At 36.8% G+C, this 19,837-nt stretch overlaps 1 protein-coding gene across 1 annotated transcript in view; it reads left to right on the top strand.

Annotated features, from left to right (window-relative positions):
• Nucleotides 1–11,266: 11,266 nt before the first annotated feature.
• The window catches only part of LOC141334055 (uncharacterized), a 17,646-nt gene continuing 9,075 nt past the window's right edge, over nt 11,267–19,837 (top strand). Inside the window, exon 1 of the mRNA XM_073839207.1 lies at nt 11,267–11,495. Within this exon, the coding sequence (XP_073695308.1) occupies nt 11,333–11,495 (163 nt within the window). The 5' untranslated portion in view covers nt 11,267–11,332. The remainder of the gene's footprint in view (nt 11,496–19,837) is intronic.

Here is a 19,837-nt window from a genome sequence, read left to right as displayed (position 1 = left end):
AAAGACAAAATTGTAATAAAATTGGAACATACATTTATCAAATTTTCTTTTACTTTTCAGTTTTTCAACATTGTTGTCATAATATTTCTCCATTCAAAAAGGGTCCTGCAGACATTTATTGTCATTTCATTGAGGATCTGAATTTGTCAGTCCACATTTATCATTTTAATTGTACAAGAAAGTGTGCAATAACAGTTTTTTTTAATGATATGCCTTTGTTCACAGTTGCATATTACAAATCACACAACTCACTGTCTTCAGTACAACAAACTTTAGGTATGGAGCGGGTTAACAACTTTAAGCTCCTCTGTGTTCACATCAGTGAGGATCTCACATGGTCCGCTCACACAGATGCAGTGCTGAAGAAGACACACCAACGCCTCTTCTTGAGACGGCTGAGGAAGTTAAGATTGAGCTCCAGCATCCTCAGATCATTCTACACCTGCACTGTGGAGAGCATCCTGACTGTTTGGAAACAGCACCGCTGTCAACCGCAAAGGCTCTGCAAACTGCCCGCCACTTTGTTGGGGGTGATCTTCACTCCCTTCAGGACATCTACATCAGGCGGTATATAAGGAAAGCCAGGAGGATCATCAGTGACTCCAGCCACCCGTCCCACAGACTGCTCTCTCTGCTGCCCTCAGGAAGAAGCCTCTGCAGCATCCGATCCTACACTAGCCGACTAAGGGATAGCTTTTTCCCCACTGCTACCAGGCTAATGAACAATCAGAACTAATACACCTACACTGTAAAAAGTTTGCTGTACATTTTACAGTAACTTACTGGCAGCTGGATGCCAGTAAGTTACTGTAAAAATGTTTACAGTATTATTACTGTAAGTGCATTTACAATACTAAAAGACCTTTACTGTAATTTCATTTACAGTATTTTTATTGTAATTTCATTTACAGTGTTTTACTGTATCTTCAATTACAGTATTTACTGTATTTTCAATTACAGTATCAGTACTATAGAGTTTATTTTCATTTATTTTAAACTTTTTTTTACCTGTAAAAACAATCCAATTGTCGTATAGCACTGTATTTTAAGATTTTTACCACCCCAACCCCATAAAAATCACAATAACTCATAAGCATTAGTTCTGATAATATTCTTTTTATTTGTTGAACATTTTCTTTTTAAAAGTACAAATTACAAATGTTGACCTCTAGGATACAGCAGAAAAAAGGGCATCACCACAGTCCCCTGGAGACTTTGTATCATGGCAAACATACACATACTAAAAAGCAAAAATAAGTAAGTACACTACCAGTCAAAAGTTTTTGAACACTAAGATTTTTTTAAAGAATTCTCTTCTGCACACCAAGCCTGCATTAATTTGATCCAAATTACAGCAAAAGCAGTAAAATTGTGATAAATTATATAAATGAACTGCTATTTGAATATGTTTTACAATTTAATTTATTCCTTTGATCAAAGCTAAATTTTCAGCATCATTACTCGTCTTCAGTATCACATGATCCTTCAGAAATCATTCTAGTACGCTGATAAACATATTTTATTTAATTTTTAAATTTTTCAGGATTCTTTGATGAATAGAAAGATATTATTTAGCAAGGATGACTTAAATTGATTAAAAGTGATGATAAAGACATTCATAATGTTACAAACTATTTCTATTTCAGATAAATGCTGTTTATCTGAACCTTCTATTCATCAAAGAAACCTGAAAAAAATCTACTTCACTGTTTTTAGCATTATATTAATCTCAGCAACATCATAATAATAGTTTTTGAGCAGAAAATCAGATAATTAGAATGATTACTGAAGGATCATGTGACTGCAGTAATGATCCTAAAAATTCAGCTTTGAATTAATGACATTTTAAAATATATTCAAAAAGAAAACGGCTCAAAAGTGTACTGTTTTTGCTGTACTTTGGATCAAATAAATGCAGGCTTAGTGAGCAGAAGAGACCTACTTTAAAAACATTTAAAATCTTACTGTTCAAAAGCTTTGTCTGGTAGTGTAAATAAAATAAAATCATACAGTAAAAATGAGTTTGTGTTGTGTTAAATTTTAGTAATTTTGAGTCAAAGTTGACAAGCTCTCTGATGAGAAACAGCAGAATGGGATTCAGGCTGATGCTTGTTGTTTGCACCCTCTTTCCAGAAGTCCATCTGATCTGTGACTGTCAATGCATTTGCTGCCACAAAGATTGACTGTCTGAACGAACCTGCAAGCACAAGAAAAAAAAAAGATTTTTTTAAAGCAGTGTTTATAGAATTTGCCTCAACTGTCGAACTTGATGCTGTATGCATTTTTTTATTTTTATTATATACTACATATGAACGCTGTAGTAAGAAAAAAAACTGAAGAAACCTTTTATTGAAATTTTTTATAAAGAATTTTATGAATGGGCCAGTGAATCACTGATTCAAGGTGTTTAAAAAAGGTAAATTCATTCAGTAATTAAACACTGCTGTGTGCAGAGACGCAAGACATGGCTTTGTTTAAAACCGTTTTTACTAAATGGAGCACAAAGACAATATTTTCTTCATGATTTAAATGACTTAATATTACATTCTTGTTTATCTAATTTTGTTGCCCTGACACTTAGTAAAGTCTGCCACAGACCATGCTAAATGCTAACTAATCTGTTCATATAAACATTCTAAACGTGTGTTTCCTAGAAAGTCTGTGCATATAATAAGCCTACTACGATTAAAAAAATCTCTATTTGTTGCTTTACAGTAACAATAATCTAAATTTGACAGATGGTAAGATTGCTATTATGAATTTAAAGGTTACAGTAAGGTAAAGACACCTGAAGCAGCTGCATTTTGCTGTTTAAATGCTGGTTTAATAGAAATAATTTTAATGCGCATGCAAACTCAATCTTGATGTGACAAGACATGGTAATAAAAAACATTCACAGGGGGGTGTTCCATAAAACAAGTTTACCAAATAAGCCAGGCTTATTTCAGTTAGTCTGACTTATTGTCACTTGATTTGGCACAAAATAAGTCAGACTAACTGAAATAAGCCTGACTTATTTGGTAAACTTGTTTTATGGAACACCCCCCAGGAAATGAATACCTTACGAAATACAATAAATAACAATATAAATACAATATAACTTGCTTAGGATAAAAGCATCTGAAAAATGCATGAATGTAAATGCAATGTAAAACAAAATGTGTTTTGGGTTACCTGATTCTGCATGTCTGTAAAATGGACAGCTGGCTGTATGATGATTCTGCATCTGATGGTCAGCATCCAGTTAGTGCTTGGAGAAATCTCCTGTAACAGACAGTGTCACAACACCCTTTTAGTGTTACTATAGTTTATGATCAGAAAAGACAACTACTGTACAGTAATAAAATTTACATTTTTAATAAAATAAGCATTTATCATATTTATTAGCAAAACTTGCTATATTAATATATTGCTAGCTTGTTACTCTCTTTAAAAAGTTAACCTGTTCTGCGAGTCAGTGGAGAACAGCAGCCTGTGGCTAATTTGGCTAATTTAGTAACGTTAACATTAACTTAGTTAAATTGATGAAAGGGGAAGCTCACCTGTTGTTTGCACCGCGACGACGGCAATCACCAGAAAAGACTCTAATACACCTCCGATGCAGACGACATGACCACGAGACCACAAACTTGAAAATAAAACACAAAAGATGCAGTTAACCGCGGTGTTCAGTTTTACCTCAGTGTTTCATGTTAGCGCGCTGTTTATGTCACGTCTGTCACTGAAGGGACCGTCTATAAAGTTACCTACGACATTCATACACACATTTCTTACTTAAACATCATTTGAAGAGAATTACCTTGCTAGCTATAAAGAGGCAGCGTTTAAAAGATATTATGCTGCTCTGTGACTAACGTTAAGTTTGTCAACTTCGGCTTACTGACATTATTAGCTTACCAGTTCATGTTATCGTCGATACTATGGCAGTCATTCACAAAAGAAGATCCAAAATACACCTCCGCGCTCCGACGTTACAGACGACATCCAGACCAGAAACTTGAAAATAACAAACAAAAGAAGGGCTTGAAAATACAGTTTAAAATCTCCACAGAAACAGTGGTGTTGCTTAACGCACTTTACCTCAGTATTTCACCTCAGTTTGCTGTTAAGCTTGAGTAAGGGCTCGTCAGACGAACTAACTTGCATTAAAGGGCAGCCGAATATACAAACGAGTTTCTCAGTTTAAATAAAGTTTATTTCGACTAATATAGGTCACCTTAATTTACTCACCAGTCCATGTTTTCACCGTTATGGCGGCGCCCCGGCCGTCAGTCAGAAAAAAAAGGCTACCGACATGAAAAACACGATGAATATTGTTAGTTTGCTGTTAACAAGTGAAAACAATTGTTCAGTTTTTCATAAAACAGAAATAATATACTAACCTTTTTGTCGAGTTATTGATGCAACATTTCTCTTTTGTCCTTTTTACCGCCACTTCCTCTCAACAGGAGAAAAAAAAATCTCCCTTGCCATTGGTCAATTTTTCGCGGGCAAGTTCACTACTGTAAACGGATTTACAGTAGTGGAGAATTACAGTAGTGATCATATTTTCCCATAATCCTTTGCAGTTTACAGTAAAATACTGTATATACATTTTACAGTATCTTACTGTAGATATTACAGTAAAATACTGTTCAAATTACAAAAATCGGTTACAGTGTATGCAATTACTGTCGGGAGAAGGGGCATTGGAAGTTGGACTGTCCAGTACTTAAGAATAAAGATAAACGAATCATGTCATGTTCACTTGTTAACTCTGTTGTTTCCGTGTCATCAGCTCGGTCTGAAGAAGTAAAAAATCCGACATTTGGGGGTGAATTTTTGGCCTCTTACGCGCCTTTTATTTCAGAAGGTTGGGTATCTTTAGGAGAGGAAAATAAAGTTCCTGTGAAAATATTAAGGGACATTGGTTCGATGGATTCGTTCATTTTGGAGTCTGTTCTTCCTTTTTCTCCGCACTCACATACTGGTAAGAGCGTGTTGATCAAGGGAATAGGACTGAATGTTTTGTCCGTGCCTCTTCATAAAGTGAAACTTCAGTCTGAGTTGATTCAAGGCGATGTGGTAGTTGGAGTACGGCCAGCGTTACCAATTGAAGGAGTTCATATCATTTTGGGAAATGGACTAGTAGGTGGGCGTGTTTGGGCTGACAGTTCACTGTTCTCGATAGTTCTTGAAAATAAGAATGAAATTGAACGCCGTCAAGATGCCGCCTGTGTAGTAACTCGTGCAATGAAGCAGCGGGAGGATGAAATGATTCTTCAAAAGGAAATTAAGTCAAATAAAGTCTGCACTGATTTGTTTATTCCTGACGCGTCTGCACTGTCTTTTCCTATGTCAGCAGAGGAACTTGGAAGTGAGCAGCGACGCGATTCCTCTTTGGAGGTACTGTTCCAGAGTGCTGTTACTCCAACAGAAGTGGGTAACCTTGCTCGTGGGTATGTGGTCAGTGATGGAGTGTTGTTGAGGAAATGGATTCCTCACAAAGGTGACTTTGTTGGAGATCCTATTTTCCAGGTGGTGGTTCCTGATAATTTTCGACGTACAGTGATTGAATTTGCACATGATCAAGCTGGTCATCAAGGTGGGCGAAAGACTTATGACCGCTTGTTGCGATATTTTTTTTGCCCGCGTTTAAAGCGGGACGTTTCTGCTCATATTAAGAACCGACTGGTTCAGGCAAGGGAACTTGCTAAAGTAAGTCTTCAGAAATGTCAACAAAACATGAAGCGGTTATACGGTCGAACAGTCGAATATAGAGTCTTTGACTCAGGAGATTAAGTTATGGTATCTTGGCCAATAGTATCTATTAAAACCTTATTATGAAAACGAAAGTAAGTCCGTGTCAAATCAGAAAACGTGGTAGCGGATGCGCTGTCACGTATTTCACATGCATCATAATGCATTTTTCTTTTCTGGTGTTCTGGGAGCTGTTTTTTTTTTTTGTTTTGTTTTTAGATCACGTGACTTATGTTTTATATTTTGTTGCAGGTCTCTTTGCAGAGTCCCTGTCTTATGGGGAGGGGTGTGACGGTCTCCGTCATTGAGCCTGTGAGATGTGATTGGCGGTTCTACTTGCGGCAATTTGCAGATTGAATGCACCTGCCGCAGCGCTCCAAGTGCTCCTTTAAAAGAGCGATAGCGGAGGCAAACAGGAGTTGGGTTTTGGATTTGGGGTTGTATTTGGTTGGAGTTTGGTTAATTTCAGCACCTTTTACACTGCATCATCAGTACATTACAAAGTTGCACTCAGGCACCTTGCGCTACACACTGATTCTGACGTATTCAGGAATATTATTATTGTCACAGAGGCGGTCTCTGTGGCTCCCTCCGACCACCGCCAGCGGGAACCATCACCGGAGTTCTAACACTACACTTCCCAGCATCCCCGTACCTGGGACCCTGACTTCCGGTTCCGGGTCCTCCGGGTCACTTCCTGTTATCCGCCATTTTATAGCGCGCCGGTTTGGTGTGTTATTCGCGAAGTTTTGTCAAGCCATGCTAGCAATCCTGAGCGTTCTCTTCACGGACTGTTATCTCGTTGCCAACCGGACTGGATATCGTTGTGTGAACTCTTGCCGCCTGCCTTTTCTCGACCCCTCGCTCGCTTTACGGATTAACCCTTTGGACTGCCGCCTGCCCCGACCTAGTGCACGGACATTGACTACTCTGATCGGTTTGCCTACGTTATACCAGTCTGCTGTTGTTGACCCCTGCCTGTTTACCAGTTGTGTTTCAATAAAATTGTCGCAAATGGATCCAACGTCTCCGGATGAGTCTTTGGCTGCGTCACAATTATGTTTCGTTGTTTCTTTTCAGTGAGTTATGTTTAAGTTGAATAAAGCCTTTTCCAATTCGACCTTATGTTTCCGTGCGTCCCTCTTTTGTTGCTTCCCTTTGAGCCACGGGTCGTAACACTACACACAATTAAAGCAGTAATGTTCATTATAGTACAGTATACTAATTACTTTTTGTTAAAAATTAATTTATTCATGATTAATTCATTCAAAAAGAGCATTCTATTAATCTGAATGCAATTATGGTACTGTGATATTCCCTGTATAAAAATTACAGTAGTACAGTAAGTTACTGTGATGAAATTTACAGTCAGCATACTGTGGAATATATTACAGCAACTTACTTGCCAATTGCTGCCAGTAAGTTGCTGTAAATTTCACAGTAATCTTGTTACAGTGTACTGTATATGGAGAGTACATTTATTTAAAACAGTGCTGAGAAAGAATGTGCACATTAAACATTTTTCTGCACCTATATGGATAGGCTAATAGATAGGCCCTAATACTATATTGCCACACACACCCTCAAGACTCAAGCTGAGGTAAAATATATACCCCTCTTTTCACAGACTAGGCTTAAGCCTATTCAGACTAAAATGAGCTTTTTCAACTGAAGGACACTTGCACTGACTGATCTTAAAATATATCAGTCCCTTTGTTTCGTCTCAAGATGGACCCCAGTAAAGTTTTTTTCTAAGGCACATTTATATATAAAAAAAAAAACTTAAATCTAATTGAACTAGATTTCAAGATGGTAAGTGTCTGTCAATAGAAGGTGAACCTGATTGCTCTTGCGGACATGATGTTTTTGTAGCTCCACCTCCATTAAAATAATATTTGAAAAATGTATTTTCTTAGTTTTTACATATATTAAATGTAGCTTATTTATTTATTTATTTTGATGTGAAATAAGTAATTGTTGATAAAGAAATTGATAAATAATTCTACTTAAATAATTAAGCTTTCATAAAAATATCGAAAATGATGCTGATGTCTTTTCCGGCAAGGACTGTTAGAATTTGTTTTATGCCAGATTGGAGCAAGACATTGTTTTTTACAGTACGAAATTTCCAGTTAATTTATGTTTTTAAACTTGCTCAAGAAGAAATTACAGGACTTTTTATGTTATTCGAGTTGAATACACATTCACACAAGTAGAAGAAGAATCGGAAATCAAAAATTATATGGATTGCTATAACAGCATGTGCAACAATGAGGAGCCATTCTACAGCGTGACGTTTCAGCACTTGACCAACGGACAGCGACTCCTAAGTAGCACTTAAAGCAGGGCTATGTGCAATTGTGTTAAGTGCATTTTTGGGAAACGCACGTGAAACAATAACGGACGTTCGCCAAATGACTCGTAGAAAACACTCTTAAGTGCTAAGATCAATCGTTATCGGGAAACGCAGCCCAGGACTTTATTGAAAAGCATAGCACTTATATGGTTTGCACTTTATCAATAAATGTTTGACAGAAAAAAAAAGTCAGAGTTTGTACATGCTATTTGAAACAGTGATGTAAAACTATACACAGGTTATATGGTCTGTAGATATAGTATATACAAAGCATTATGTGCCCAATGCCTAAGATCAATAACAGAACCACCATGTTTTTTTAATTACAAAAAGCACTTTTCTTAAAAAATAAAGAACAATCTGCTACAGTATGAAATCTGACAGAACAAAACAATCAGTGTTTTCTCCACTGCAAAAATTATACTCTGACATCCTTACAACAATAAATGTGTTTTTCCTGCCAAGGAACACAAACTGCAGGTGAGACAAAATAGTCACATAGAAGGTTTCGTTGCATTTTTGCCACAACAGATGCATTGCGTTGCCCTCTATGACCCACTGGTTGGAAAGACCCTGTTCCATGAATCCTCAAGTTTCCTTCAACTATGCTGTGGTCATTGATCTCCCAGTCTGCAAGGGCTGGAGGTGTGTAGGCCTCAGATCTGCGCTCACGGAGGAAATTATGGATGCATAGGGAGGCCATAGTTATTTTAACTACCTTGTCTGGCTCCAAGCATATGGTGCTCCTAAAAACTCGTAGCTTGTTGGCAAGAATGCCGAAGGCATTTTCTACAACTCGTCGTGCTCTTGACAGACGGTAGTTCAAGACCCGTTGACTGTGGTCCATTTGTCTGTCAAGTCAAGTCAAGTCACCTTTATTTATAGAGCGCTTGTAACAATACAGATTGTGTCAAAGCAACTGCACAGTATTTAAACAGAACAATAGTGTGTAAGTAACGCATTATTGAAGATAATACATTTTAGTTAAAGGCAGTTCATCAATGAATTCAGTGATATCATCGTCAGTTCAGTTCAAATAGTATACGGTATCGCTGGAAAGTGTCCCCAACTAAGCAAGCCAGAGGCGACAGCGGCAAGGAACCAAAACTCCACAGGTGACAGAGATGGAGAAAAAAACCTTGGGAGAAACCAGGCTCAGTCGGGGGACCAGTTCTCCTCTGGCCAGACGGAACCAGCAGTTTGTAGCAATGTCCCATTGTAGAGAACTCATCAGGATCCTGTGGTGTAGCACCGATGGCTATCAAGGTTGGCAAAGTCTTCATTGATGATCGGTCTCTGGAGCTCATCTGGTTGACATCCATGGCTATTGAAGTCATCTCCAGGTGGTGATCCATGATCTAAGCTGGGTACGGACTGGATCCGGGGGACTGCAGTGACCATCTGATCCGGATACAGGCTGGGTCTGGTGGCTACGGTGACCTCGGAATAAGAATGAAACAGACTAATATTAGCGTAGATGCCATTCTTTTTACGATGCAACGAGTGCATCAGATGTAATGTGAGGTGTTTTCAGTTCCGGTTGACCTAATTAATGCAGCCTAACAATCCTTTAACGGATTTGAATTAAAGGAATGTGTTAATTTTTTATGTGTCACCGTAATTTTACATTCATATTCACAGACTCCTAAAGCTAAATACATTCATTTTAAAGCGTAAATGCCATTTATCTTTCTGATCCACACAATGGAAACAGGGACAGGAAAACCAAATATGGGCATTAGAGAACACCAGAACAAACAAGGACAAGGAGCACATTGTAAAAAAAAAAAAAAAAAAAAAAAACAAGGACAGTTCATAGGTGTGACAATCATTACTGCAAAAGACACAATTATATTGGTTGAAATAAAATTATTGCTTAGGAAATTAAGCAGAAATATTCAGTTGTAAATGAATCTCTTTTGCTTTAGGTGTGTGTGAATACAAATGTAAAGTCATCTTTTGTCTGTTATACTCTCTGTGTTTCTGCCTCTTTAATTATTGTGATTGTTAATTCTAATGAACACTTGAGTTGTGTGTGAATGTGTCTTTCCCTGATCTCTGTGATTCCTAATAAACTGTTTATTGTGTCTTGTATTTATTACCCAAACTTTTCACTGTTAATAAAAGAAGATATGAAGTGAACTGAATATTTTGGCATATTTTTGCCAATTAACGAAACTGAAAAAAAAAGATAATAGTGAACCATATTCCTTTACACTACAAAAAAATGTATTTAAAACAAAATTGCTTACATAAAAGAACATTACCACTGAAACCTTTGTAACAGTTACTCAGCAGCATGAACTGGTTTAATGTGAATTTAATGGCAAGGTATATCAACATAAAACAAAGTGTTATAAATGTACGTTAAAAAAGATAATAATATTAATAGATTTATGATGTAATTAACTTTAGAAAAGCATCATCATATGGGTACGAAATTCTATTCTATATACAACATTTCTATGATATATTTGTGACTCTAGAGAGCAGTGCACCAATGGGACTTTTATTTTGCTCTAATGATGTGACGTCATAAAGCTGCGCCTCGCTCCTCATCTGTCTATGGCTGTGATTCGCCTGAAGAAAGGTTTGTGGTTTTAAAGTTTTAAACTAATGGATATTTTTGCACCAATTGAAGCGTTTTTACAAGCTATGTAAAATAAATCATCCTTATTAAATATAACGTTGTAATGCTTTAGGGTTAGTGAAGACGTTATCGTTAGTAACAGAGAAAGTGCGTCTCATTTCTCTCTATATATCATATCATGAATCAATAATGTGATGATAAGAAGTGATGAGAGAAACTGAGAATCCGAATCATTTGTGAAATGATTCAGTGATTCGATTCAGCGGCACGCGGTCGCGGACTACAAACGACAACAACAAACACAAACGAGTGAATCACAACCGAGAATGATTTCATTAAAGAGTGTATTAAATATGATGTACAAATAATTGAATACCAGTTATAAATTAAAAATAGCCTGCCTAAATATGAACTTTCTTGGTAGTTTGTGTATTTTATACATTTTATATAAGTCTATTAAGTTTCTGACTGTCTTACTAGTGCACTGACTACTGAACTAGGAGCTGATTGAGACACAGATAGAGATTCAGTTTGCATTGATTTTTCTTTCTATTAATTATTCTCATCTTAAACAGGACAAAGTGTTCAAACACACAGAAAAGCTCCTGGAGAATCAACAGAGATCCATGTGACACACTATTATAGAGATGGTGTTTATTAAAGAGGAGAGTGAAGACATGAAGATTGAAGAAACATTGAAACATGAAGATACTGAGGAACAAACAAAGATGGTGTTTATTAAAGAGGAGAGTGAAGACATGAGTGAAGAAGCATTCAGAGTCAAACATGAAGATACTGAAGAACAAACAGGTTGGTTTTTATTCTCAAAGCTGAAGTCACTACAGGAATATCACACGAGTGTAGAAATGTTTTGACATTTGACAGAAGTGTTGAGATCACACGGAACTTGATGGAACTTATGCCGCGTTCCAGACAAACCCGTAACCCGTGTTTTTCCAACCTTCTACCAGTGAAAGTGCACTGGAACGGCAGTCAAACCCGTGACTTGCCACTCGTGAACTCGTACTAGATCGAAGTACTCCCAGTTACGCGTTCTGACGTAACATAGCCCGCGAAACAACAATGTCAGCCCTAATGGGTGCGGTGTTAATGCAGGTAGTGCACTGTGGAAAAATAGAGCCTAGGACAATATAACGTTGCAATCAAATTAATAATAACATAAAAATAATAATAATTCATATATGTGACCCTGGACCACAAAACCAGTCATAAGGTTAAATTTGTCAAAACTGAGATTTATACATCATATGAAAGCTCAATAAATAAGCTTTCTATTGATGTATGGTTTGTTAGGATAGGACAATATTTGGCCGAGAGACATCTGTTTGAAATCGGAAATCTGAGGATGCAAAAAAATCAAAAAGACTGAGAAAATCACCTTGAAAGTTGTCCAAATTAGGTTCTTAACAATGCATATTACAAATCAAAAATTACATTTTGATATGTTTATAGTAGGAATTTTACAAAAAATCTTCATGGAACATGAACTTTACTTAATTTCTTAATGATTTTTGGCATAAAAGAAAAATCTAAAATTTTGACCCATGCAATGTATTTCAGGCTATTGCTACAAATATACCCCAGCGACTTAAGACTGGTTTTGTGGTCCAGGTTCACATATGTGCCCAGGCAGTTAGGTGTGACTTGCCTGGAACGCTACAAAGTCGTGAGTCGTGCTTTTAAGTGGTGATTTACCAGTTAAAAAACCTGCCTGGAACGCAGCATTATGGTCGCAGGTCAGTCGGTGTCATGTTAAGCCCGCCCACCGACTCGTGATTGGCCCGGTATGTCTTGGATTTTTTTGAAATCTTAAGTGAATTGAGAGTAACTAGACGACCTTGGAAGCAAATGTAACTTGCTGCCGCTAGGGGCGCGTCTAGATTCTAGGCTAGTCTATCAAGTGCAGCTGAGAAGATCCTGCTTTCACACTGGCCATTTGTTATTATGAGATCATGCATTTAAGTTGTAACAATAATATGGAATTAGCCTTAACAAAAAATATATATTTATATATTTGTGTCTGTAACATTAAACCTAATATCTGCTTCTAATATTAAAAACATTGATTTCTAGCACTTTGGCTAATTATGCAAAAGTACTAAGAAAATGCACAAAGCAAACCTTCAAATGTGAGTCATTACATTTAGCTACTGCTGAAAACAGTGCTGTAAATATAAAGCAAGTCTGACAGTAAAACAACAAACAAAAAATAAGCCAAAACAACAGCATTAACATTGAAGTTAACTCTGATGTTATTATGTGAGGTGTAAGATTGTAATGTACAAGTTGTACAACTCTATATCTTGTTTATATATGTTTAAAGTTAAAAAAGGGAAAAAGGATATATATATATAAATAAATAAAATATATAAAATAAATAACCAGATAAAGAGGAAATGAAGAAAATAATTCAAATAGGAACAATATTATCATATAAATAAATAGATGACCACTGTTCAGGAGACATAGGTCAAACTTACACCAAGGGACTGTATTTTAACATGAGAACGGTATAAACCAGTGGTTCTCAAACTGGGGTACGTGAGGTGATGGAGGGGTACGGAAAACAAAAGGCTGAGCTTTGGCATTCATTTAATTCTATCCCAACTTAAGGTTAAGGTGTTGAGTTGGCATAAGTTTGGCTGAGGTTGTTGTGCTTTGGTGTTTCCCATACATTGATTTATTTGTGGCAACTCACCACAATATTAAAACTGACCGCCACAACTAGATTTTCTAAAAGGCTTTGACTTTGTTGAACAAACGTGAGCACTGTACATGTGCATGTTCAATATTTTATATCACTGTATCTCTGAAGGAAACCTTTAGAAGGTTCAGAACCTTCTTCAGAAAATTTTTAATGTTAATTATAGGGTCTCCTATAAGCCAGGAAAAGTGTGTGGGTCCCCCTCTCATCTCTGAGAGTTAAGTCCTCTCCTCCATTTGCCTTCGTGAGACAATCATACCAGGTGTATTAGGCCTTTCCTAAATGGCCTCCCGGATGACTGCCTCTGTGCTCATTATAGGGTCAATTATGAGCATGCTGCTCTCTGGAGCTCCCATCATGTTTTCTTTCATCATGTTGTTAGGTAGGGCTGCACGATTTTGAGAAAAAACCTAATTGCGGTTTTTCTGACAAATATTGCGATTGCGATGCGATTTTCGATTTTTGCGTTCAATACTATTAAGTGCATAAAACAAAAATTATGAATAAAATATGTTGGTACTTTACGACACAGAGGGTTAAAAAAAACTAGAGGTCGACCGATATTGGTTTTTACCGATACCGATAGCAAGGTTGGACCACACTGGCCGATAACGATTAACCGACCGATAGTTTTTGAAAATGGATACTGAAAGGAAAGTAAAATAGTGCTCTACTAGTTTTTAAAAAAGTACAAAACCATACTTTGTAAATTAATAAAAATATTAATATGAATTATATATTGATCATTAAACTTATTTTATAGTTCATTAATGTTAACAAAATAAACTTCAAAATTTAACACTATATCAGTAAATGTTGAAATTAACACTATAACAAGGAACAACACTTCTATTCTACAGCTTTCATCAATCTTAGTTGATGTTACAAATGGGCTCATTGTAAAGGGGTGGGAATCTTTACATTTTAACAATATGTAAAATTGCAGTTTCTATGCTTTTTGTTTATATTTGTAATCTCTGTATGTCAGTACTGCCATTTTAAAATTAAGATTAAATTTAATTAGATTTTATATTAAATTTAATTTGTGCAGAATTCACTTTATCTTTTTTATATAAGCAGGCTACTTTTTAAAACAATAGACTGTAACATATGACAGTGGCTGCTTTAACAGGCTTCAATGCATGCACAGATCTATTTCGATATATCAGATGTTTTGTCCTGCTCTTTAAACATAACTGGCTGTGTTTACATCAGTTTCATATAAAGGTATTAGAAAATGCAAGTGCATTTAACCGCATCTGCAATTGAGCTTTTTAGGATGAACAAACACAAAGAGAAAGTGAAAGTGAAAGTCTGTCAGTGCGCGAGTTTTGTGCATCTAATAGTACTGCATTACAAACGGCAGAAATGAAGGCATATCTAAAGTAAAACACTGCGGGTGGATGCATACACTGTCAAGCATTGCGCACATGTCTCAAAGTGCAAATTCTATGCAATGAAGCCCGCCGCGTCTCTAGCAAGCACACGTGCCATATGCGGGGAAAAAACACAAGCTCGTTGAAAAGAGGATTGCGATGCATCGGAGAATCCATTTTTCACCCACCCTTAATGAAACCGGCCAAAAGTGCAGCGCTGCGTTGTGCGGACAACTCGCAGCGCAGGTATCACACATACACAGGATGCGTCGCGTGTAGTTCAAGGGGAAGTCTAAAACTGTTTATTTAATCACCAAACCGGCAAATGTTTACTAAAAGAATTATCAAAAAAGCGGCAAAGATTAGTTTAAACAGATCAAACGAAAAGAGAAAGAGCGATATTATATTGTAGCCATGTAAGAATTTTTTTCTGTTTTAATATTATTTGTTTATTACGAAAGAAGTTTGTGTAACTTGTAAATGTCAAAGAGGACGACGTGGTATGAATTGGACTGCAATAAGCCGGGAGAATTGGAGAGGGTCAGACACAATTTTTTGACAACTTCGTACGTTTTTATTTGTGGGAAATCCTTTCTTAAAGGAGAAGTCCGGTGTGATTTTGACCTAAAGTGTATTGAATCATGATACCGAGTGTAAACGTACCTTGCATATCTCATCTCGTCTTGTCCACTGCTGTCCGAAATCTGGGGTCAGTTAGCCGATGCTGACAGCAGGTGGTCAATGAGAGTCAACAGGGCATCGAAGAAGCCATGTAAATAAATCACTGTTTTACGCCATTTACGAGGCACAAAGTAGCTCCACACTTCATCGGTAGACTTCCAAGGGCCCTGACATTTAAAACGAGACATTGAGAAACCAGAAAAAGCACCGGTAGTTTATTTACAAGTAGATTTATACAGACAGTAACTGCAAGAAGTTTAGCGGCCGCCGCCATCTTAAATTTAGTCACGATAAGTCGAGTGTCGAGCACGAAGGAAACTACAACCTGATACGTTGATAACCTGATAAATTCCTTGGTGCTCGACACTCGACTTATCGTGACTAAATTCAAGATGGCGGCGGCCGCTAAACTTCTTGCAGTTACTGTCTGTATAAATCTTTTCGTAAATAAACTACCGGTGCTTCTTCTGAGTTCTCAATGTCTCGTTTTAAATGTCAGGGCCCTTGGAAGTCTACCCATAAAGTGTGGAGCTACTTTGTGCCTCGTAAATGGCGTAAAACAGTGATTTATTTACATGGCTTCTTCGATGCCCTGTTGACTCTCATTGACAACCTGCTGTCAGCATCGGCTAACTGACCCCAGATTTCGGACAGCAGTGGACAAGACGAGATGAGATATGCAAGGTACGTTTACACTCGGTATCATGATTCAATACACTTTAGGTCAAAATCACACCGGAGTTCTCCTTTAAACGAATTTCGTTTTGTATAATTTTTATCTTAATTTTTGATTCATATTTTTGTTGATCAGTTATTTAAATCAAATAAGAACAAGGAAAACTGGCATTGTCAAATAAAGAGCGTAACTGCCATGCTTCCGCGGCCTGAAGAAAAGGCTAAAACATACATTATATCTCTATATGAAGCATACAGACTTTATTAGAGCTACAGAAATACAAAAGTCTCGCTTAAATGCACAATCCTTAATCTTCCAGGGTCAAGTCTTTATGAACATTAACAAAGATTTGGGACAGATATGATGTAATGTAAAACTATGAATTAGCTGCTTTGCTGCTGATAGAAAGCCGGTGCACTGTGTACAACCTTGTTTCCATTGCCATTTCGGAACGTAAGATTCGACCATTTTGATTGGCTAATAGGTTTGTCATTCAAATGTCAGAGGCGGGGAAAAAACCTCAGCGTCCTGAGGTTAGGTTATCGCTGGATTTAAAACCTCAATATCGATGCGATAAAGGTTAATCGTGCAGCCCTATTGTTAGGTCCTCTTTGCCTTCAAATGGATATGTATTAGTGTGGATATTTTATTGAACAAATATTTTACTTTGTTGTGTATATTTCGATCAGATAACATTTTAAGCTGTCATTTAGTGATGTTACAACGTGCTCCTCACATGTTACATTGTATCCCACCCGCTTGGCATGTTGTCACACTTCACTTTGTTTCTTTTTAGGGTAATTACCAAAAAAAAAAAAACTTATTATTATTATGAAACAAAGCGACATATTTGTACTAGACAAACAACATTTATACAAACTGAGAAATGTAAAAAGTGTTACGTTGTGCTCCCCTGATCATAAAGCTGCATATGAATGAAAATAAAACTTTTTAAAGCTTTTTATCAAGGCAAAAAAATAAAAATAAATAAAAGTAAAAAAAAAAATCCGTAAAACATTTTGAAATTTTCTGGCTATTTTTTATTTTTTTAATACACCATGCTTGCACCCAAACTGAATAATTAAAAACACATTTATATCTTCTGTAGCCGATTCTTGTTAAACTCACAAGACATGCATTTTATATGTGCATTTTAAGCTTGTTCTATGCATTTTATACATCTTTTTTTTGTGCGAAATTATATTTATTTTGGCCATCAAAAGTGTACTGTCCCTTTATTTGAGCATGTCCCTTCTGCTTGACACTCACGCGCTGTTCCTGCTGCCGGTGTGAATTCACTCATTTGTTTGCCAAAAAAAATATGCACTGCTCACGTTAGCAGTGTGAAATGGGCCTAAAAGTTACAATGGGAAATTACTTTCTGGGTACATCTTAACACTTATTGGTTTGAACTACTGTTATATTTATTTTATTCTAAAACGTTTAATGTTTATTTCTTACATATTTCTCATATTGCATAGCGTGTGACGTATCAAGCACGCAGGCTCTTCATCAGATCGTCTGCATGCTTAAAACATCACATTGCTATGCAAATTATTTTAAAAAAAATGTTTGATACTTTTTGGAGCCTTGGCTGAAATAGCTGATGATGTCCGAGGAACAAGCACATATCAAGTCTTAATGTCGAGCTCTGAGGGCTGTTTCAAAAAAGACGCTCAGAAAACCTGGGATTTAAGTCCAAAACGTGACCTGAAAAAAATCTAACAAATCAATCAGGGTTAAAATTGTATCATAAATTACCATTTAAGTTAGGTTATTAGTGACTAATAAACTAGTAATCTCACTAGTTTGACCCAGGTTCAGTGAGTCGAGATAATTTGATGTGCACGCTTCTTAAGCAGTCCTTAATGTCAATTATACATCAAATTGATCCACCATGGCAAATATATTTACATTTGAGATGTTGTGGTTTCCTCAGGTTATATTCTTCATAAGAATATGTAAATGTTAGAAAGTCATACAAACATCCATTTTGTTGTCAGGAGTGGACAAGGTTCACACAAGTAAACAAGCGCTGACACAATATAATAGTAGTTTAGTAATTCTGAGGAAAACAGGACTCAGCTTAGCCTGACGGTTAGCCTTCCTCGGGCCAGGTTAGTTTAACAGCATTAGTTGCCCAGTCCTCCGGCTGCATATGCCTGTTGTGTATATGTGGCACATAGTCTTAGAGTTTGTATTTGGCTAACTAGGGCCCAGGTCAGGAAGCAGACAGACTGGCTAAACCAACCATCTGCTAGCTGCCTCACGTCACAGAAATCAGTTAATTCTCTGCACATAGAGATCCTTTTACCTAGATATCACACTTTAGAGAATGTGTCTGTTCCCCCAGTTAGAAAATACAAAAAACACCCAAACCAAATTAAGAGTAAAAATTAACTTGATGTTCGACAAATAAAAAATGTATATAATACAGAGAAACAAGTGATAAAGCTTGACTTACTGAATATCAGGTCCCTTTCTATGAAAGCACTTTTTGAAAATGATATGATCACTGATCATAACCTAGATGCGCGCTGTAAATTCAGCTCTTTGCTACAAGTACAGTAGAACCATCATCTGAACGGAACTCTACTTTTCTGAATTGCTCAGCATATTCAATTACTCAGAAAACTCGATGTAATAGTCACTATGGACTCTCTCTTTTCATGTTAGATACGGTTGCTCCAGTGCGCTTAAGAATGATTAAGAAAAACAGTGCGACACGATGGTATAACGATCACACTCGCTCTCTAAAGAGAGCAGCACGGAAAATGGAATGCAGCTGGAGGAAAACAAAACTAGAGGTTTTTCATACTGCTTGGCGTGAATGTAATTTATCTTATAGAAAACCATTAAAAACTGCCAGATTGGACTACTTTTTGTCTCTTTTAGAAGAAAACAAACATAACCCTAGGTATCTAATCAATACAGTGGTAAATTAATGGAAAATAAAGCAGCAACAGATGCAGACATTTCCCAACAGCACAGCAGTAATGACTTTATGAACTACTTTACTTCCAAGATTGACACTATTAGAGATAAAATTGTAACCATACAGCTGCCCACTACAGTATCACATCAGGTATGCTATAGATCTCCTGAGGAACATTTCAATGCATTCTCTATTATAGGAGAGGAAGAATTGTATAAATTTGTTAAATCATCTAAACCTACAACATGCATGTTAGACCTTATTCCATCTGATCTACTAAAAGAGGTGCTTCCAGTATGGAAGCAAATTAGTCTCATTAATAATTCACGCAAAAGACACGATGCACACATGCGTGTCCCAATTCACGTGCACGAAAAAAAATATTCACAAAAAACCAGTTCATGTGCAAAAAAAATATATATATAAATTCATAAAATACGTTTCATAAATTGCAAAACACAATTCACAGATTTACAACTGTGTACAACAATTTTGAATGTTTAAAAATCACGAGTGTATCCCGGACTGTGAATGTACGAATAGCCTTTTTTACGTGTGTGTTTTTGAGACTTTCCTGGCAGCGAACTCCTCCCACGCGGGTTACTCGTACACTTTAGCCAATCAGATTTGAGCCTGTCGATCGACCAATCATAACCCGCTGTGGGCGTGCCTACCTTACGTTACATCATCAGTGCGAGTCCATAGTTCCAGAATCCAGATACGATTCAGCTGTTGATCATCTCATTTAAGGTAACTCTA

The sequence above is a fragment of the Garra rufa genome, chromosome 4 (genome assembly GCF_049309525.1).
Source record: "Garra rufa chromosome 4, GarRuf1.0, whole genome shotgun sequence".
NCBI classification, from domain to species: Eukaryota; Metazoa; Chordata; class Actinopteri; order Cypriniformes; family Cyprinidae; genus Garra; species Garra rufa.
Note: the sequence above shows the minus strand (reverse complement) of the source record. Positions and strands in the feature narration are given on the sequence as shown.